Genomic DNA, 22,846 nt, shown 5'->3' with positions numbered 1-22,846 from the left:
TCCTTTTAGTCCTGTTAAGAACCCACAACCAGTCTGTTTGCATGATCTTTAACAATTCAGTCATACCATTTTGCACCTTAGGGCTGTCACACTCCAGGGAAAAGCATGTACTACTGCTCTCTAAAAATTTGGGAATTGTTGAATCAGTGCTTTAAGCCTCAATATCTAATTCTTTCTGCTTCTTGGTTCTCTAATAATTGTCTCACCATGCTGAATGTACAAGCATGGCCTGCAGCTCCTTGGGTTCAACATCACCTCTGCAGATCTCCTCTTCTAGGGTAATTCTGGGGCCACCTGCTTTGGTGGCATTTAGCATGCATTTAGTTGTGCTTTCGATATTTCAAATGAACATGGCAGACTTATATAATTAGCCTAACCTGTTGTATTTGCATTTAAAAATATTAATGCTACAAAGTGAAAATTGTAGGTTTTTTTGAACAGTTTTTTACAGGGATTCTGTTGATCAAAAGTCTACTCAAGGGGCGCCTGGGTGGCTCAGTGGGTTAAGCCGCTGCCTTCAGCTCAGGTCATGATCTCAGGGTCCTGGGATCGAGTCCCGCGTCGGGCTCTCTGCTCAGCGGAGAGCCTGCTTCCCTTCCTCTCTCTCTGCCTGCCTCTCTTGTGATTTCTCTCTGTCAAATAAATAAATCTTTAAAAAAAAAAAAAAGTCTACTCAAGCTACAGGCCAGAGGGTTAGGTAGCACGTAAGATATAAACGTGAATATATTTATCAGCCTAGAAGCTCTTCATGTTAATGCATGTTCTGTCCTTCATTTTTATTTTTTTTTTAAGATTTTATTTATTTAGTGCTCGCTTCGGCAGCACATATACTAAGATTTTATTTATTTATTTGACAGAGAGAGACACAGTGAGAGGGGAAACACAAGCAGAGGGAGGGGAGAGGGAGAAGCAGGCTTCTCACTGAACAGGGAGTACAATGTTGGGTTCCATCCCAGGACCCTGAGATCATGACCTGAGCCGAAGGCAGTTGCTTAACCAGCTGAGCCACCCAGGCACCCTAAGCAAGTATTTAATTGGTAGAACTTCAGGGTATAGGAGGTAAGTTATAAATTTTTAAGTCACTCATGTTAATATTGTACGTCTTTTAATAAGATGTAGTTTATTGGGGCGCCTGGGTGGCTCAGTCGTGAAGCATTTGCCTTCAGCTCAGCTCATGGTCCCAGCATCCTGGGATCAAGCCCTGCATCACATTGGGCCCCCTGCTCAGCAGGAAGCCTCTCCCTCTCCCACTCCTCCTGCTTGTGTTCACTTTCTCGCTATCTCTCTGTGTAAAAAAATTAACAAAATCTTTAAAAAAAAGATGAAGTTTTTTAATATATTCAATTAGCCACTCTGTAGTACATAATTAGTTTTTGATATAGCGTTCAGCTATTCATTAGTTTAGATTAACACCTAGTGCTCATCACAACATGTATCCTCCTCAATACCCATCACCCTGTTACCTCCTGCCCTCACCCTCTCCTCTCTGAAACCTTCAGATTGTTTCCCAGGGTCCATAGTCTCTCATGGTTCATCTCCCTCTCTGATTTCTTTCCCCTTTGGATTTCCTTCCCTTCCCCTATGGTCCTCCATGCCTTTGCTTATGCTCCACATATGAGTGAAACCATATGACAATTGTCTTTTTCTGCTTGACTTATTTCACTTAACATGTAGTTTTTTTTTTTTTTTTATTTAAAAGATTTTATTTACTTACTTAACAGACAAAGATCACAAGTAGGCAGAGAGACAGGCAGAGAGAGAAGGGGAAACAGGCTCCCAGCTGAGCAGAGATCCCGATGCAGGGCTCGACTCCAGGACCCTGGGATCATGACCTGAGCCCAAGGCAGAGGCTCAACCCACTGAGCCACCCAGGGGCCCCCGGTTTTGTTTTGATTTTTTTTTTAAGATTTTATTTATTTATTTGACAGACAGAGATCACAAGTAGGCAGAGAGGCAGGCAGAGAGAGAGGAGGAAGCAGGCTTCCCACCGAGCAGAGAGCCCGTGCGGGGCTCGATCCCAGGACCCTGGGACCATGACCTGAGCCAAAGGCAGAGGCTTTGACCCACTGAGCCACCCAGGTGCCCCCTGAGTTATTAAGGGTTTTAAGCAAGGGTGAGACATCAGCAGATTTTTCCATTTCAAAACAACCACTCTGGCTGCTGAATTGGGAATGCGGGAGAAAGCTAGATAAAGAGCTATTTTTAGCATCAGGGTAAGAGATGATGGTGCTAGGACTTGGGTGTTGGCAGTGGAGGTGGGGAGAGATGGAATGAAGGTAGTTGTATGTTAGAGGTAGGACTTCCTGATAGATTTGATATAAGAGTATAGGAGACTATCATTTTTCTCCCAAGAGCAACTAATTAGCTGGGTGGAGATGCCTGTCTGTTACTGAAATGGGGATACTGCAGGAAGGACAGATTTAACAGCATGTGGAAACAAAAACTTCTATTTTGGGCTTGTTAAATTTAAGATGCCTATGATATTTCTAAATAGAAATATTAGATAGTTATATGGGTTTGTAGATCTGGAGTTCAATGGAAAGATCTAGACTAGAGATAGAAATTTGGGGAAATTTTGCATAGAAACTCATGAGGGTGGGTGGAATACAGGGTAAATATATAAAAATAATAATAGTGATAATAGTATTAATATTAATGAAGATCCCTGATGCTTATTTACTGCCTTCTATGGACTAAGCACTGTTCTGAATACTTTACATGTATTAACAGGTTTAATCCTTATGATAACTCCATTTAGTAGGCATTATTACTACTCCCATTGTCAATGAGGCACAAGAAAGCCTCAGAGCTAGTAAATAACAAAACCCAAACAGTCTGGTCCTAAAGCCTGACTATTAGAAGAGAGAACAGAACCACCTCAGGGATCTGGGCAATTCCAACATTTAGAGGGAGGACAGAGAAGGACAATCTTGCACAAGAAACTGAAAAGGAGTGATAGTGATTTGAGGGAACCGTGAGGATAGGATGTCTCAGAAACCAGGCAAACCACTGACCTAGGGTAAGCACCTAGGTCAGTGTCAATACCTGCTGAAAGGTGGGCACTTAGAGGACACATAGCCATTAAATGGGTGATGAGAATGGGGAAGGGGTTTCCCAGACTTGGGGATAACGGGAGTAAAAGAGGTAGATACGGAAGAGCCACATGGTGTTTGCAGTTGTTAGAGGGTGAAGGACAAGTCAGGAATGGTGAGAAATGAGCCTGGAGAAGTTGGCAGGGGCCAGATCATGAAAGACTTATAATGTGTCCCAGGTTAGCATCAGACCATGATCTTAGCCAGAAGTGTCTATCCCCAAAGCTGGGAGCAAAACAAAGGGAGCCTCCAGTTCCTAATGGTAGGGAACAACATCCTGATGTCTGCTTATCTATATTGTCTCATACAGCATATATGTTGTCTGATTCATTTAAAACTTACCATGTTGGGACATTTTATTCAAGATTTAAAGATTACCCATGACTTCTTTCAGCACCAAATCATTGATCAGAAAGATAGATATTCTGTGGGGGGGGGGGCAGATATCTATCTATATACAGAGGCCTGTACATAGTTACCATGACCGTGTACCCTGTTCTCTAAATTGGGAACAAGTGTTAAAAATGGTAGGAAGGTGTGAGGTTTGCTTAACTGGGCAACTTTGGTCACAATCAGGAGAAAGCAATTAATTTGGATTATGTTGGTCTTATTCTTCCTCATTCTTCCTAAGCATCTTGAAGTTCAGGGTCATCCTGGGTTTGAATCTTGTCTCTGTTCTTTTATTAGCTGAGTGATTTGGGGGCCAGTTATTTAACCTCTCTCAGGCTGTTTGTTGAATGAAGAACCTCTTTAATAATAATGACTATAAAGAGTATTGCAAGAATTAAGTAAAAGACAGAAAAGTGAAACAAAGCCTAGGGAAACAAAGGCCTTGTGATGAAGATGATCAATATGGTTCCTTTCTTTGGTAATTATGTTTTACCTTTGATTATTTTACTTGTTTAAAATTTTGTAATTTATCCTCAACTACCACTAGTTAATTATAGATGGGAATAGTCATTTTTCTTGATGTGCATATTAAGACTGTGTTTGTAAAGTGAGACCTAGTTCCAAATATAGTCTTTACAGCAATGTTAAAGAATGGCAGTGTCTAAAAATATTCATTCCAAAGCTCTGCCATCTTCATATAAAATTCTAGAGAAGTAGGATTATTTAACTTTTGCTCATATCCAATAATTTGAAGAGTTCTAATTTTTTTCAAAAGTTTAAAATAATTTCAGTGCCTGCTAGAAGCTGACAAATTCAGTTTACTTTTAAATCATGCACATTTTGGGGCATCTGGGTGACTCAGTTGGCTAAGCGTCTGCCTTTGACTCAGGTCATATCCCCAGGGTCCTGGGGTTGAGTCCCACTTTGGGCTCCTTGCTCAGCGGGGAGCCTGCATCTTCCTCTCCCTCTGCCTGCTGCTTTCCCTGCATGTGCTTCCTTGCTCTCTCACATGCTCTCTGACAAATAAATAAATAAAATCTTAAAAAAATAAAAATGAATTTTGAAGGGATGGAGACATGGGTTTGTGTTGTGTGGGAGAGGGAAGAATATTTCATTACTTCTCTACTCCCTACATGTCTGTCTTTTTTCCTTCTATCACACCATGATTTCCTATGTAACTCAACCATCTAATGTTGCTTACATCTTTCTCTATTTCTGGAAATTATAGACCCTGCCAGAAGATTCTGAGAGTCTCTTTCCCATACTTCTTTTAGTGTGCCCTCTTGAGTATAATGTATGAGGCCAAGAACATTCACCTAACAAAGGTTCATGCACAAATTATTATAGACAGGCCCTATGTTAAGTGCTGAAGAGACAAGGATAAAGAAGATAGATCCCTACCTCCAAGTGTATATATATACACTTCACAGTTGCTGAGGGGATATTAGGCACACAAAATTTTCATTTAGTGGGATGAGAATTCTAGTGAAGATTGTATGAGGTAATGGGGACCTTGAGAATGGAGTGCCAAATGATGAAGAAAGAAAGGCTTCTAAGGAGGAGGTGGTACTTTAACACAGATATGAAGGATAAACAGGAGTCTATTGGTTGAAAAGGGAGGGATTGTGTTCCAGAAGTATATATTTATTTCCTCCATTGGGAACACAATCTACATACATATATATAATATGTGTGTGTGTATGTGTAATATATATACATGTATATGTGTATATGTGCATTATGTGCTTTAAGATAGTAGTTCCTGATCTTTTCTTACACCAAAATATGTCATAAGGTTTATTGAATTACTTGGAACCATATAGAGCATCAGTGTTACTATCAGGATTCTGAGGAGGGGTTGTTGATAATTCAGAATTTTTCTCCTGCTTCAGTGCATGTCCTAGGACACTTAGTGTTTATCATAACCTTGTTTCAGTTGTCACATAAAGCATTTATTTTTTAAAATTTTATTTATTTGACAGAGAGAGAGAGATCACAAGCAGGAGAGAGGGAGGCAGAGAGAGGAGGAAGCAGGCTTCCTGCTGAGCAGAGAGCCCAATGCAGGACTCAATCTCAGGACCCTGAGACCATGACCTGAGCTGAAGGCAGAGGCTTAACCCACTGAGCCACCCAGGTGCCCCTAAAGCATTCATTTTTGCAAACATGCAGGAACCAAGGCAGATTCTGTGTTGCCAAGCTGCTTGTGACTTAATAGGGGAGCTAGGAAAGATGTGCACATGTGCTGTATGAAAAGTGAGTAAGGGATGTGGGAGTTTGGGGGAGGGGAGAGAATCACATGGGTCAGATTTTTTTGGGACTCAGGGATTGGTCATTTACTCAGTGCTGTCAGTCTTGTTCCCAAAGTGTCTGAGGCTTCAGAAAAACTGCTCATGGTGCCCACACCTCAGAGCTCTTTGACTGTCAAGTGCAAGTTAGCAAAATTTCTAGTGAGTCATCTGCATTAATCAAGAACATCTTGAGTGTTGTCATTGTGCGAGGATACAAAAAGAAAGATGACTGGTGCCTCCTTACATGTACAGGGATGGGTGTGATCCGAAGAAGGGAGGAGGGCCATGCTAGGCTGAGCCACCTCCGTTTGTGCCCCTTTCGGGAAGTACCAGTGCAAGCCTGTCTCCCAAACCCACCTTTCCAGGGCTCTGGCATTAGATCCTGTCATTATTACCTCATCATTGCCAGGCAGGCCTTATTAAACTGTACTGTAGACAGACAGATGGTTTTTATTTTCCTTGTAAGCTATTATACAACGTAACTCTGTGCTGGCGTTATTTACTCAGATTTTGCCTGTTACTATAATATTTAGCTCATCTCCATTTTGTCCTTACTCTCTTTTCTCATCAGGAGTTCCTCTGAATTGTCCTGAATCTTCTTTGATGTGTTTACATTGTAATGTTAACTATTTTAAGCCTGTTTATGTTTCCTTCATCTTCCACAGTTTTTTTGGCTGTAGTCATAGTACCTCAGACCCCAAATTCTTACTTTCCCTTCTCCTGCCAGTTTCTACAGCAGTTAACTCTGCCAACCACTTCACAGATCTCTCTTCTTTTGGCCTCTGACTCCTTCCCCATCTCTAGTGTGCTTTGTGGTCTCAGGGAAAATCCTGAGGTAGGCCTGTGAAATTCCTCTGCACCTCTCGTCCCAGTTCTCCCACCTTTTTTCCATACCTTGTTTTACCTTTATTTTAGATTACATCAACACAGATGTGCTGCTCACCCACCATGGGTAAGGGATTTGACCAGCCTTAGAGAGGATTCCCGGGTGCCTTTAAGGAGTATATAGTCTGGCGTGGGAGGTAGACAGATCTGTAAATAGCTAAAATAAGGTCTGAGGTATCCTAAATGTGATATTCAAGAGACAAAATTTGAGTAGTGTGAGTAGGAGAAAAGAATGAGGAGCATTGCAGGAAAGTCTCACCCTCTACTAGCTAATTATGACCTCAGCCTTGCATGACATTGGACCCTCCCTTGTCTTGCTGGGAGCTGTGTCCTGTCTGATTCCCTTTGGCTAGGGTTATCTTTTGCTAACTGCTTCTGTTTTCCCTGGGAAATGCTGAGCAGACTTAGTGGGTATGTGTGTCTACCCCTATTTCTGATTCCTACCTGACCCTTGCTGTTGTGTTCCATTTCCAGGTTTCTCTTATGATCTTGGGGCCTTGTCTTACCACTGCAGTCTTCCTGCAGTCTCCCCACAGGATGTGGCTGGACAAGTTCAGTCCTCTTTCTCTGGGCTGCTGTGTGTATTCTCATCGGGGGCCTAGGGTAAAAGAAGAAAGTAGGGTTGGAGGTGACAGAGGCGATAGGAAGGGCATTGTCAGGTTGGAATTTCTCTCGGTTGCATCAACTAAGGTGTGTATATATATATATATATACACACACACACACACACACACACACACACACACACACACATACACACACACACACTTCCCAGACTGACCCAGTTCTGGTAGGGTTGTTTTTGCACAGTCACCAATCTCATCGGTTAGGATGGAAAAGAACCATAAAAAGACAATGGTAATAATAGACTGAGTTCTGACCTATTTCTCCTTGGATACTTTCCCAAGAGACAGAGATAGGATAATGGGGGATTTGGTTGTCAGGATGATGTTTGGTGTTTAAATACCTTGCCTGTGGTGAGTGTAAGGTCCGTAGCCCCCCTGTACTATCTGTAAGTGTTGTTAACTCCCTGCTCTTAGAAATCTAGCTTTTGGCAAAGTATGCACTCAAGGGGCTGATGCAAATCACAGGAAGGTGCATCTTTCTAGATTTAGTTAAAAATCTCCTCCTGTTCTGAGCAGGTCAGTCATGCTTCTACAAACGCACGTAGATCCATTTTGCTTTTTTGTGCTTTCATCAGTCAGGGTGTAGTAGGTCATTTCATGACTCTGAATCTCACATACTACATATCTCTTCTGGAACCAGTAAACCCTTCTAGAGAAAGTTGTAGAAATACTGGCTCTCTAAAGTGAGCTTCAGAGTGGGAGCAGTTGGTACACAGAAATGTTTATTGAATGAATAACATTTTAGTAAACGTTTGTAAAGCCTTAGTAGCCTCTAGTAAATTTACTGACAGCTGTTGCTCAGTTTGTGGACTGTGTAACTGGGAAGAAAGTAATAAAATAAATTTCAGTAACATATTTACAAATAATATTAGCAATCATTTCTTATTGAATACACACTTGGTAGCAATCTCAACCTGTACTTACCTATTGGTTTATGCTTTTCACAAAGTTTCTATGTATGAAAGCCCTTGAGATGATCTAAGTGGGTACTGCTGTCATCCCATTTTACAGATGCCTGAAATAAAGGCTAAGATGCCTGTAAGGTAGTCCTGGGATTAGAACTCATAACCTAGTTCAGTACACTTTCCTTTGCAAACTGTTGAGACAAAAGGTTTTCATGAATCTGTAATAATAAGAGAAAAGTAAAGCAATGACACATTTTTTAAACCATTCTACTTTTATTCAATTTATGCCCTTTATTCTGAGATTCCTTCATTAAATACTAAGTGCCCAGCTGTGAACCAGCTATGTACACAGGTACTTAATACAATGTTGAACAAGGCAGACATGGAATGTATTCTAATGGAGGAGGAGAAATAATAAATAAGTAAACAAGCAATCACATAATAGTAAGTAAGTTCAGGTAGTAATACGAGCTTGAAGAAAAGAAAGCAGAGAAAGGCTGGTGGTGGTATTATTTTTATATGTGATATATTCCTGAAAATGAACACCAAAGTTTAATGTACATAAAGGGAGATTCCTTCCTGAGGAACCCAAGCAATCATAAAACATTTCTTCAGTGTGGTGTTTGGAGGACTCATTCATGTTAACATATATTTTTCTTTTTCTTCAAAACTGGCTTAAGTCCAGAAGTGTCTGGTTGAGGCTAAAAATCTGCTGCTTCAGGAACCCCTGATGTCTGATTACGAGACCTTTCATGATATTGAGGCTATGAGAGCCAAACTTATTGTTGGTCCAATATACCATTTTCACTCATCTTTATTTAACAATGAAGACAAACTACTAGACAACAATGCTTTCTTAATTTTGTTCTTTTTAATTAACAACAGAGCTTTCTTCAGAGAAACTTCAGATGCCCCGTCTATAAAGCTACTGTGGCTCTAAGCTACAAGCTTACTCTCCTCTTTTCCACACCTTAACGGCCTCTGAGGAATTCACAAAATCTTTGCAGAACAAGGATGAAAACCACAATCAAAGATTCAAATTCTAAATCCCATCATAAAAAGATAGCTGTATTGTTGAAGCTGGCACAGCCACCATATCAAGCTTCACAATCATGTTTTGAGATTTCTGAAAGTCCGTATACGTATAATTTCCTAAAATTACATCTCCAGGTGGCATTTACTATATAAAGCAAATTCAAACTTTAATTGTAGCTGTTTGTTCAGAGCATACTTTTCCCTCCTATTTTATTGAGATATAATTGACATATGACACTATATATGTTTAAGGTATTCAACAGAATGATTTGATTTACATGTATTGTGACATTATTACCACATTATAGAGCATGCTTTTTATATAATGTGGGCATGATGGTACTACTGGGACTGAAGTACTTTTGTGCAACTACTAATTTAAAAAGTAAATTTCATATTGGCCAAGATTTATTCTTTTATAAATTGTTTCATCATAAATAAATCATGATGTGTTTACATATTATTGTAAATGAATTGATTTGTTAGTTTAATTTTTTGTTTATTTGTCTTCTAGTTTGCCAGAGTTTGGATACCTGATCCTGAGGAAGTTTGGAAGTCAGCAGAGCTGCTCAAAGATTATAAACCAGGAGATAAAGTCCTCCTGCTTCACCTTGAGGAAGGAAAGGTAAAAATTTTGCTTTTATTTGTTGTCATTGGCATAAAGTGAGGTGAATTCAAAAGTGTGAGTTTGGGGGTACCTGGGTGGCTCAGTGGATTAAGCCGCTGCCTTCGGCTCAGGTCATGATCTCAGGGTCCTGGGATCGAGCCCCACATCGGGCTCTCTGCTCCGCAGGGAGCCTGCTTCCTCCTCTCTCTCTGCCTGCCTCTCTGCCTACTTGTGATCTCTCTCTCTGTCAAATAAATAAATAAAATCTTTAAAAAAAAAAAGTGTGAGTTTGCTATGACATATCTGACTTCATTTGGAAGTTAAAATTTTGAATTAATCTAGTATTTTCACTTACTAAATTTAAAAAAAAATAACAAAATAGCAAACTCAGTTTTCTATCCCAATGGGTTAATGAAAATGTCAGAACTTTAAAAATCCGGTATTTTGGGCTATGAATTTATTATGATTAGGTTTAGATTCACTTCTAATCCTCCCAAAGATGTGCCTGTTTACTTTGCTTAGGCTAGCATTAACTTCATGGTAACTAAGAGAACATTGCTGAAAGAACCAGTCTGAGATTTGATATTTACTGGACCTAATCATTTGAAAAATGTTTACCGACAAACTATTACATATAAAGCAGTTTGTTAGCAGTCAGAAAAACATAAAACCAATTGCTTCCCTATACTTTCCTGTCTGCATTTATTGCATGGATAGACACGTCCTAGTTCTACCTATTTGACCTCTCCATGGCATTTGACAAGGCATGTCACACTGTTTTTTGTAAACACCTCTGTGACATTAGTTTTCCTTAAATAACTTATAGTCTAGCCAGGGAAACTAGATACAAATACATGAAAAGTTACATAAAGCATAGAATCTAAAGAGTAGTTCAACACCACGATGTTAAAGATATCAAAAGGTTATGACGAACTATTACCAAATGAGTAGTGCTACCTGGGAGTTAGCATGTATTGAACACTTTGTGCCAGACATAATTCCAAGTGTTTTACCTGCTGTAACTCATTTAATCCTCACGACATTCCTATGAAGTGGGGCTGTTGTTGTTACCACTTTATGGATAAAGAAACTAGAGCTCAGAGGGATTGTTCAAGATTATACAGGTATTAAGGGATGAAGCTTGGATTTTAAGCCAGAAAATTTGTCTTCATGATTTGTGATCACAACCACTCACTACATTGTAAAGGTAGTAATGACTTTAGGATGCCTAAGAGGGAAATTTCATTATGGGCTGCTTTGTCAGGGAAGGAGTCAAGGAGGAAGAAGAATTTTAACTAACCTTAAAGGTAGGATAAAATTTGGATTGACAAGGAGAAAGGGGTAGACCCTATGAGCATCAGAATGTATTTTGGTGTTAGTGAATATAACAGGTTGATTGGAGCAGAGATTTAGAAAGATATGTGTTCTAGTTCTAGGCTCACATATTAAAGTTTCTGCTATATAGCATGTTAAGAAGTGGCAAAAGGTGCTCTCTGACATCAGTGTTCGGTAAGAGAAATAGATATATTTATGAATAGTGTGACATGATATAACAAGTAAAAGCAAGGTACAGAAGTAGAACAGAGTGAGGAGTGGACAGACGGGCTGGTGAAGGTAACGGATGCGGAGGCATTGTGTGGAGAACAAATAGATGAGGGGAAGTGCATTTCAGGAATCCAGAAAAGCCCATGCAAAGGCAGGGAGGTGTGCACAATAATGTGCATTTGGGGAACTAAACAAGTTCCATGTTGTTAGAATGTGAAGTAAGAGTACAGGACTGGCAAGAGGATGGGGGCTGGGACCACATCACAGACGGCCTGGTTATCATCCTAAAACTCTAGGACATCAAGTGATGTGTGATGGGGTGTGATTGTAGTATTTTTAAACAGAGAAAGGATGCTGGATTTGTGTTTTAGAAAAGACTCATTGGGGGCCATCCAGAGGATGAATTTCAAGAGAGCAAAACAGAGGCAAGTTTAGTTGGAAAGAAGGCAGCAAAGAACTAGGCTGTATTAGAGAAGGGCCTTGAATGCCAAATTTAAAGAATTCAACTACTCTGTGTTAGGCACAACATTAGGCACTGTGAGCTATATTTTCTTAGGTTAATTCTCACAACAACCCTGGAGATTGGTAGGTAATATAACCATTTTCCAAATAAGGAAGCTAATGCCCAGAGACATTAAGTAGTTCTGCCTGAGACTGCATAGCCAGAAGTGGCTTTTATGTAATACAGGGATCAGTACAAGGACATTACATCCATAATAAACAGACAGGGAGAGGTCAAGGGGCAGATGGTAAATTCTTCTCCATTTAGCATAGTTCATTCCAACCTATTTTGAATATATGACATCTGTTTATCTCTGCAATGTTAAGAAAAGTGGCTTTTTACAAAACCAGCTAGTCCTTCTCTACAGTTACATTTCATTTTTTTGCCTTTTAACTTGTAATATGTTATTTGTCCTTAATGCCTCTTTGAGTGATAATTTGCATGCTTGGCTTTGTCATAAAGTCATATTTCCTTGGTTTTAAAGTGAGTAGTACTTCTTAAATTTGTAGGCCAATCAACCTCATTAAAGAAAATCAAATGAAAACTAAGGACTAGCTTTCCAAAATATATGTGTATATATTTACAATTATGGATATACACATTTACATTTAATTTCAGGGGGTTCTTGGACCTATCAGCATTCACGGTACCCAGGTACTTCTACATGCCATGTATTACCTCATTTAATTTTTTAAAAAGACTTTTTATTTATTTATGACAGAGAGAGATAACAGAGAGAGGAAACACAAGCATGGGAAAGCTGGAGAGGGAGAAGCAGGATCCCCACTGAGCAGGGAGCCTGATATGGGACTCGATCCCAGGACACTGGGATCATGACCTGAGCTGACGCTTAACGACTGAGTCTGCCAGGCACCCTGCCTCGTTTAATTTTTATCATAGCCCTGTGAACTACTTTTATTATGCCCTTTCTACCAATGAAGGATTCACATTGAATAATTTATCCAAGACCACAAAAGAAGTACCATTTTCAGGATTTGAACCTGGGTTGAACTGGCTCTAGAGCCAAGCTCTTAACCGTTCTTTATTGCTCACTCGCTTATCACAGGTGAAGGGAGAGAGAGAGAAATATTATTTAAAGAGTAAAAACTTCTGGTTCAGGGGTGTCTGGGTGGCTTAGTCGGTTAAGCGTCCTACTCTTGATCTCAACTTGGATCTTGATCTCAGGGTCATGAGTTCAATACCAGTGTGGAGCCTACTTTAAAAAAAAAAAAAATTAAAAACCAAAACTTCTGGTTCAGTAATTGGGTTAAAAAAGTCTAAACTTAGTTCTGAAACCAATGATACATTATATGTTAATTAATTGAATTTAAATTTTAAAAATGGGAAAAATGAAAAATTTTTTTTTAAAAGTCTAAACTTCTCTAACTGTATTAGCAAAAATTCTTAATATTTGTATTAATTTGTTAATACATCTAGTAAAAAAGAAGACTACCATTTCCACCAGTTTCTGTGGCTTTGGAAGGTGTCAGGAAAAGAATGCATTTAATAGCTGAGAAGCATATCAGGAATAGGAAATAAGCAAAATGTATGGGCCTGTTTTACTTTTATTGCCATGATTTATCCAGATTCTATATCTTGTGTACCTTCAGGATTTGGAATATCGTCTAGATCCAAAGACCAAGGAACTGCCTCACTTGAGAAACCCTGACATACTTGTGGGTGAAAATGACCTCACGGCCCTCAGCTATCTTCATGAGCCTGCTGTGCTCCACAATCTCAGAGTCCGTTTTATTGACTCCAAACTTATTTATACATATTGTGGTAAGTGTGTCTTGCTGTCTGAGTGAACCGTGAACTCCTTCCTCTGATAGACATAGCCATGGAATTACTGTGCATGGGGAAAGAAGGCTGCAGTTGGGTTTCCTCCTAGAGAGAGAATCACTAAAGAGTTATCAAACAAGATTTACCATGTTCATTAGCTAGTTGCATTTTGTGCTGAATAAGCTCTTTTGTGAACTTATATAATTTTGCTTAGAAAAAAAAAAAAAAAGAACCCAACCCAACTGGGTCCATCTTTTAGATTTTCTTCCTCCCAAAGAAGTCATTTGACAAATTCAGTGATGGTTTGCCAGTGAATTTCATCTCGTACAAGGACTGCTACTCAAGAAGGGTAGATGTTCAAAGTGCAGGTTCAAGAAGTTCAGTGTTCTCTTGTTCTCAGTGCAGGACTAAGGACTTGAGGTAACTGTTCTTGCCTGATGTGCTGGCCTGGGCCCATGTTTGTTACAGTATTAGCTGCCAGTGACTCATCCTAGGATTCTTTTTCTTTCTCTTAGATATAAAGCACCAGGTACTTTGGGATTTTTTTCCCTTTTCCTTCTTTTGTCTGTCTTTCTCTCTCTCTATTTTTTTTTCTTAATCTTATTTTCTACCTTGTCCCTGGCTCTTTTCTCTACTGACTTCTTATCTTTCTTTCCCTGATAACTTTCTTCTGGGCTCTGATCTGGGATTTCATTCATTTTCTTCTAAGTCTGTTTGCTTGGGTGACCAACTCAGCGCTCATCATTTCTTCCTTACTCCCCTGCTTTGGACAGAGACAGCTATCTTCCCTTCATAAAGGAATTTATACCTCTTGTGTCCTTGATACTAACTCTTTTTCTTCCTTATCTATGAACTAAATACTTCTGTTTCTCAATTTTCGTTTTTCCATTTATCTTTTTCTTGCATGTATGTTACCTCCTTGGTGAAGCCTCCCATGTTTGTCTTATCTAAATCATAAACCCCTACTCCACTCCTTAATTTCCATCTTCTTTCTCTGTTTAATTTTTCTCCTTTTTCCTTTCTACTATCTAACCTATGATATTTATTTTTTCTTATCTTGTTAATTGTCTGAATTTCCCACTAGAATATAAGGTCTATGAGAATAAAGCTTTGTCTTTTTTTGTTTACTGTTATAAACCTAGCACTCAGAAAAGACTTGAGACATACTTGGAGCTGAATGAATATTTGTTGATTGAAGGACTTCATTAAGTCAGTATACATCAACTATAAACTTTAAAGACATACAAAAAAGTATAAAAAAGGAAAAATATGTATAATTCACTTTTGAAAAGTAACCAGTATTATGTTGATATATCCTATATGTGTGTATATGTGAGAAAGTATAAATAGATATGAAATTGGAATTAATCTGTATATAGTTTTGTGTCATCTTTTGCTATGACATTCAATATTCTTTAATAAAAATGTAATTTGTGGTGGTAGCATAATAGTCTGTCATATGAATGTAACAAAATATTTGGCTACTCTTCCTTTGTTATATATTTTGTTTCTACTTTTCACTCTTGTGAATAATACTATGATAAACATCTTTATGAAAAAAAACCTTTGCCTGAATGTCTGATTATTTCATTTGGATAAATTTCTAGTAGTAAATTTTTTATTTTATTTTATTGAATATTTTCAGTATTTACTAAATATTGAATATTTTATTGAATATTGAATATTTTCAATTATTGAATTGAATATTGAATATTTTGTTGAAATATTATGAAAATATTTAAAGTTCTTTTAACATTACCATAGTTTTTATTTTTAATAGCTTAATGTTTTAAAATAGAGTTTTAGTTAGGTCTAGCTATAACATGCTCAGAGCAAAGGCTATGGTATATTTTGATCTTTAACAACTTGTTAGTTCAAGATTAACTGAAATTGAAATTTGTGTTGACTGTGATTCTCACTTTACCAAGTTTATATGTCCATTAGTATATCATTAACTTCTTCTGCTTTTTTACCCCTCCCCCAGGTATAGTCCTAGTAGCTATAAATCCTTATGAACAGCTGCCTATTTATGGAGAAGATATTATTAATGCATATAGTGGTCAGAATATGGGTGACATGGATCCACATATCTTTGCAGTAGCTGAAGAAGCTTACAAGCAAATGGCCAGGTTGGTGAAATCTCTATTTTTTTCATGTTTCTTACTAGATATGATTGTTTCTTCTCTGCCAAGTCATAGATATTTTAAAATATAGTGAAGAGCAGCTGGTAAATTATTATTAAATAAGCAGCCTTGACTATTTCAAATGGTCTACATTATTATTTAAAAAACCTCGTATTTATAAAAGGACATACAGTCTTAAAAACTGCCTTGGGGGTTGCCAGAGGTGGGGGAGTAGGGAGAGGGTGGTGGGATTATGGACACTGGGGAGGGTATGTGCTATGGTGAGTGCTGTGAAGTGTGTAAACCTGGCAATTCACAGACCTGTACCCCTGGGACTAACAATACATTATATGTTAATAAAAAAATAAAAATATTAAAAAAAGAAAACAACTGCTTTTAGAAACTCCTCCTGCTGCTGTGACTATGGGAGGACAGATGCTATGTTTACAGAGAAGAGGATCGAGGATTGGCGGTGTGAAGTCATGCACCCACTATCCTTCAGCTAATGAGTGGCAGACTAGAAAGAAAAGGCCTAAGAAGAAGATGAAATCTGTCTGTATCTTAGAGAATTAAATACCAAGGAAACTGTAAATTTAATGTTACTCTTATGTTCTAGAGACCAGTGATCCTGAACAGCATCAGTAAAATGTCTTTAATATTAACCATGGAAACCTAACATTTTGAGAGTAGAAAACCAGAGGAAAAAAAGCCACTTTCAAGACTAGATTGTGCTGTTAATAATGTAATATAATGAAAATCAGAACCATAGATGTATAGAATAGTATACATTTAACTCATTGCTCCAGTCTTCAGGTAAGAACCAGCATATTATAAATATGCTGTGGGGAAACCCTGAAGCAATTTATGAAGTGGAGAGAAAAAAAATACTGCGGAGGTTTTATTTTCTCCTTTCCAAGCAAGGAAGGTGTTTGTTTGACATAATTGGGCCAGCATATAACAGAATTTTAGAATTATTTCCCTGCCAGAATCCATAGAAGTCATTATGCCCTTTTATTAATAAAATATTATTGTTCTAATAATCACTAAGACTTATTAGGTACTCTCTCTGTGCAAGGTACTATTTAATTGCCTTCCATTTTGTTAAGTAATTTTATCCTCCTAACAACCTTTTGAGGTTGAAGTTATTATTAATCTTCATTTTACAACTGAGAAAACTTAAGCACTTGAGAAGTTATTTAACTTTCCCAAGGCCACATAACTAGGAAGACTAGCTTTCAAAATCCATTGGTCTAACACTATGAAATATTATCATATTAAATATAAAATGACTAAATATAGTTTTGTACTACATAATATGCTGCATTATAGCAGATTCTCTTATAAAATGGAAATGAGTGTCAAAAGTGTAAGAAAGGTTAAATTTTTTTTAAAGGATTTATTTATTTGAGAGAGAGAGTTGGGTGCATATGAGTGGTGGGAAAGGGCCGAGGGAGAGAATCTTGAAGCAGACCCTCCGCTGAGCATGGAGCTCAGTGGGGGGTCTCAGTCCCACAACCCTCAGGACCCATGTCCTGAGCCAAACTGAGAGTCGGCCACTCAACTTGCTGAGCCTCCCAGGTGCCCCAGAAATGTTATTTTTTTAAGCTTTTTTTTTTTCTAAAGATTTTATTTATTTTATTTTACAGACAGAGATTACAAATAGAGAGGCAGGCAGAGAGAGAGAGAAGGAAGCAGGCTCCCTGCTGAGCAAAGAGCCTGATGTGGGGCTCGATCCCAGGACCCTAGGATCATGACCTGAGCCGAAGGCAGAGGCTTTAACCCACTGAGCCACCCAGGCACCCCCCTCTGCCCATTTCTTGATTGGATTGTTTGTTCTTTGGGTGCTGAGTTTGCTAAGTTCCTTATAGATTTTGGACAATAGCCCTTTATCTAATATGTCGTTTGCAAATACCTTCTCCCATTCTGTCAGTTGTCTTTTGGTTTTGTTAACTGTTTCCTTTGCTGTGCAAAAGCTTTTGATCTTGATGAAATCCCAATAGTTCATTTTTGCCCTTGCTTCCCTTGCCTTTGGCGATGTTCCTAGGAAGATGTTGCTGCGGCTGAAGTCGAAGAGGTTGCTGCCTGTGTTCTCCTCAAGGATTTTGATGGATTTTCTCACATTGAGGTCCTTCATCCATTTTGAGTCTATTTTCGTGTGTGGTGTAAGGAAGTGGTCCAATTTCATTTTTCTGCATGTGGCTGTCCAATGTTCCCAGCACCATTTATTGAAGAGGCTGTCTTTTTTCCATTAGACATTCTTTCCTGCTTTGTCAAAGATTAGTTGACCATAGAGTTTAGGGTCTATTTCTGGGATCTCTATTCTGTTCCATTGATCTGTGTGTCTGTTTTTGTGCCAGTAACATGCTGTCTTGATGATGACAGCTTTGTAATAGAGCTTGAAGTCCGGAATTGTGATGCCACCAACTTTGGCTTTCTTTTTCAATATTCCTTTGGCTATTTGAGGTCTTTTCTGGTTCCATATAAATTTTAGGATTATTTGTTCCATTTCGTTGAAAAAAACAGATGGTATTTTGATAGGGATTGCATTAAATGTGTAGATTGCTTTAGGTAGCATAGACATTTTCACAATATTTATTCTTCCAATCCAGGAGCATGGAACATTTTTCCATTTCTTTGTGTCTTCCTCAATTTCTTTCATGAGTACTTTATAGTTTTCTGCATATAGATTCTTAGCCTCTTTGGTTGGGTTTATTCCTAGGTATCTTATAGTTTTCTGTTCAACTGTAAATGGGATTGACTCCTTAATTTTTCTTTCTTCTGTCTTGTTGTTGGTGTAGAGAAATGCAACTGATTTCTGTGCATTGATTTTATATCCTGACACATTACTGAATTCCTGTACAAGTTCTAGCAGTTTTGGAGTGGAGTCTTTTGGGTTTTCCACATATAGTATCATGTCATCTGCGAAGAGTGATAGTTTGACTTCTTCTTTGCCGATTTGGATGCCTTTAATTTCTTTTTGTTGTCTGATTGCTGAAGCTAGGACTTCTAGTACTATGTTGAATAGCAGTGGTGATAATGGACATCTCTGCCGTGTTCCTGACCTTAGCGTTCCAGTTTTTCTCCATTGAGAATGATATTTGCGGTGGGTTTTTCATAGATGGCTTTGATAATATTGAGGTATGTGCCCTTTATTCCTACACTTTGAAGAGTTTTGATCAGGAAGGGATGCTGTACTTTGTCAAATGCTTTTTCAGCATCTATTGAGAGTATCATATGGTTCTTGTTCTTTCTTTTATTAATGTATTGTATCACATTGATTGATTTGCAGATGTTGAACCAAACTTGCAGCCCTGGAATAAATCCCACTTGGTCGTGGTGAATAATCCTTTTAATGTACTGTTGAATCCTATTGGCTAGTATTTTGGTGAGAATTTTTGTATCTGTGTTCATCAAGGATATTGGTCTGTAGTTCTCTTTTTTGGTGGGATCCTTGTCTGGTTTTGGGATCAAGGTGATGCTGGCCTCATAAAATGAGTTTGGAAGTTTTCCTTCCATTTCTATTTTTTGGAACAGTTTCAGGAGAATAGGAATTAGTTCTTCTTTAAATGTTTGATAGAATTCTCCTGGGAAGCCGTCTGGCCTTGGGCTTTTGTTTGTTTGGAGATTTTTGATGACTGTTTCAATCTCCTTGCTGGTTATGGGCCTGTTCAGGTTTTCTATTTCTTCCTGGTTCAGTTGTGGTAGTTTATATGTCTCTAGGAATGCATTCATTTCTTCCAGATTGTCAAATTTGTTGGCGTAGAGTTGCTCATAGTATATTCTTATAATTGTCTGTATTTCTTTGGTGTTAGTTGTGATCTCTCCTCTTTCATTTATGATTTTATTTGTTTGGGTCCTTTCTCTTTTCTTTTTGATAAGTCTGGCCAGGGGTTTATCAATCTTACTAATTCTTTCAAAGAACCAGCTCCTAGTTTCGTTGATTTGTTCCATTGTTTTTTTGGTTTCTATTTAATTGATTTCTGCTCTGATCTTCATGATTTCTCTTCTCCTGCTGGGTTTAGGGTTTCTTTCTTGTTCTTTCTCCAGCTCCTTTAGGTGTAGGGTTAGGTTGTGTACTTGAAATGTTTCTTGTTTCTTGAGAAAGGCTTATACCGCTATATATTTTCCTCTCAGGACTGCCTTTGTTGCGTCCCACAGATTTTGAACCGTTGTGTTTTTATTATCATTTATTTCCATGAATTTTCTCAATTCTTCTTTAATTTCCCGGTTGACCTTGACCCATTCATTCTTTAGAAGGATGCTGTTTAGTCTCCATGTATTTGGGTTCTTTCCAAATTTCCTCTTGTGATTGAGTTCTAGCTTCAGAGCATTGTGGTCTGAAAATATGCAGGGAATGATCGTAATCTTTTGATACCGGTTGAGACCTGATTTGTGACCCAGGATGTGATCTATTCTGGAGAATGTTCCATGTGCACTAGAGAAGAATGTGTATTCTGTTGCTTTGGGATGAAATATATCTGTGATGTCCATCTGGTCCAGTGTGTCATTTAAGGCCTTTATTTCCTTGTTGATCTTTTGCTTGGATGATCTGTCCATTTCAGTGAGGGGAGTGTTAAAGTCCCCTACTATTATTGTATTATTATTGATGTGTTACTTTGATTTTGTTATTAATTGGTTTATATAGTTGGCTGCTCCCACGTTAGGGGCATAGATATTTAAAATTGTTTGATCTTCTTGTTGGATAGACCCTTTGAGTATGATATATTGGTTATGGCACTATCTACCAGATTTCTCTACTATAATTACTTATTTTAAACTTTGAAATTAGTAAGTGTATTATAGGAAAATACTTTGAGACTGCGCAAATATCCTGTTTCTCATCATACTTTCACTTTACTAATTTTAACATCCATTGACGTTGCTAGGTCAAAATCTAGGTGTAAATGTAGTTTTGTAGGTATTGCCAAATTACCTCTAGAAGATTTGTACTGGTTTGTATTTCTGCCAAAAATGTTCAAGAGTCCCTGCTTCCCTGTAGCCTCATCAACAAAAAATGTGTAGTCTTTCTTTTTAGTTCTTCACTATCTAGTGGTATCTTAATGTTGTTTTCATTTGCATTTCCTTAAACATGAGTGAGTTTACATCTTTACATGTGTTTAAGAGACTTTTTATTGGTGTATTTGTTTCTTTGCTTATGTGGTAAACTGTCCATTCATGTGTGTTTCAATTTTTCTAGTGTTTTTAGTCCTTTGATCCTCAATTTTAAGAATTTAAAAAAATACGTTAGAGATATTAGCCCTTTGCCTATGGTATATATTGCAAATACTCCCCATCCTACTTATAAGTTTTCTTTTGAAACTTTTTTTTTTTTTTGAAACTTTTGAAACTATTTTGCTGGTTTTTTCCCATGCAAAATAATCAGTCTTTTTTTAATTGCTCTGGATTTTGAGTCATTGTTAAAAGCCTTTCCCTATACCAGGATAAAAGAGAAATTCATCCACGTTTTCTTTCTTTTTTAAAAAGATTTTATTTATTTATTTGACAGAGAGTGACACAGCAAGAGAGGGAACACAAGCAGGGGGAGGGGGAGAGGGAGAAGCAGGCTTCCCATCGAGCAGGGAGCCTGATGTGGGATTCAATCCCAGGACTCTGGGATTGTGACCTGAGCTGAAGGCAGATGCTTAATGACTGAGCCACATAGGTACCCCTCATCCATGTTTTCTCCTAGTCTTTGTATTGTTTTATAATGCACCTTTAGATCCCTGATTCAATTGAAGTTTATTCTTTTGTACGATATGAGATATGGATCTAAATTTATCTTTTTCCAAATGCTCCCTGGTTATCCCAGCATCATTTATTAAGAAACCCATTTTGCTCCAGTTCTTTCAGATGCCATTTAGCATATCCTAGGTTTTCTCATGTTTTTGGATCAATTTCTTCTCTCTGTTCTTTTCACCTCCTTTTATCTATTCATGTCCCAGTACCACACTGTTTTAATTATATTGGCTCTGTAGTATTTTTTTTTTTTTTAATAGGCTTCAAGCCCAACGTGGGGCTTGAACTCATGACCCTGAGATCAAGACCTGAGCTGAGATCAAGAGTCAGACACTTAATCAACTGAGCTACCCAGGCACCCCTTCATAATATTTTTTAATGTTTGGTATCATTAAACCCTCTCATAGTTTGTCCTTTTCATTATTTTCCTGGCTATCCTTAGATGTTTGTTTTTCCATATATACTTTGGTATCAACTTATCTACTTCCATAAACAATAAAGCTGTCTTTTGAGTAATTACACGAAGGAAAGGATAGAGCACATCATTCACATATCTGAGGAAGAATATTCCAGGCAGAGAGATCATTAACTACAAGGCCATGTGGGGTATTGTAGCAAATTTGACTTCTGCTCTGGGTGTGAGTTTTGAACAGAGGAATGGCCTGCTCTTGCAACTATGATAAAAATTGACCATAGATTGCTGCCCAAAATGCATATCCTAAATCTAATTGGGAGGAAACACCAGAAAAACTGAAAATGAGGGGCATTCTCCAAAATAACTGTATATACTCTTTAAAATTATGAAGATCAAAAAAGTCAAAGAAAGGCTGAGGAACTGTTTAGGATTAAAGGAGAAGAGCATTATATGCTAGTTAAGTGCAATGAATATTCTGAATTGAATCCTTGGTGACTGGGGAGGAAAGGTAACTATGTAGGGAACAACCTTGCTGGATGGTTGATAAAATTAGAGTATAGACTGTAGACTAAATACTACTACTATATCAATACTACATACCAGATTTTGATTATTATAGATAGATAAAAGCCTGTCACTGTTCTGAGGAAGTATATTACTCTAAATTATATAGAGGCATCATGTCTGTAACCCACTCTTAAATATTTCAGAAAATATTAAAATAAAAGAAACAGAGACGTTAATAAAACAAACAGGCAAAAACTAAACAATTGGTGAATTTGAGTAAAGCGTATATGGGAGTTCATTTTACTAGTTTGCAATTTTCCACATGTTTGAAATAGTATCAAAACTAGTTAGGAAAACAAGCAAAAATTAAAAGAACAGTTGGTGTTGGGACGAGGGTAGAATCTAGAA

General features: G+C 37.9%; 1 protein-coding gene across 7 annotated transcripts in view; it reads left to right on the top strand.

The window, feature by feature from the left end:
* MYO5A (myosin VA) overlaps positions 1-22,846 on the top strand; it is a 191,385-nt gene that overhangs the window by 56,019 nt on the left and 112,520 nt on the right. For all 7 annotated transcript variants that reach the window (XM_046008078.1, XM_046008077.1, XM_046008074.1 and 4 more), the window contains exons 2-4: positions 9,736-9,846; positions 13,486-13,657; positions 15,642-15,786. In XM_046008078.1, coding sequence (XP_045864034.1) covers positions 9,736-9,846; positions 13,486-13,657; positions 15,642-15,786 — 428 coding nt within the window. The remainder of the gene's footprint in view (positions 1-9,735; positions 9,847-13,485; positions 13,658-15,641; positions 15,787-22,846) is intronic.

The sequence above is a fragment of the Meles meles genome, chromosome 6, assembly GCF_922984935.1.
Source record: "Meles meles chromosome 6, mMelMel3.1 paternal haplotype, whole genome shotgun sequence".
Lineage (NCBI taxonomy): Eukaryota > Metazoa > Chordata > Mammalia > Carnivora > Mustelidae > Meles > Meles meles.
The sequence above is the reverse complement of the archived record's forward strand: the minus strand, read 5'-3'. Positions and strand labels throughout refer to the sequence as shown.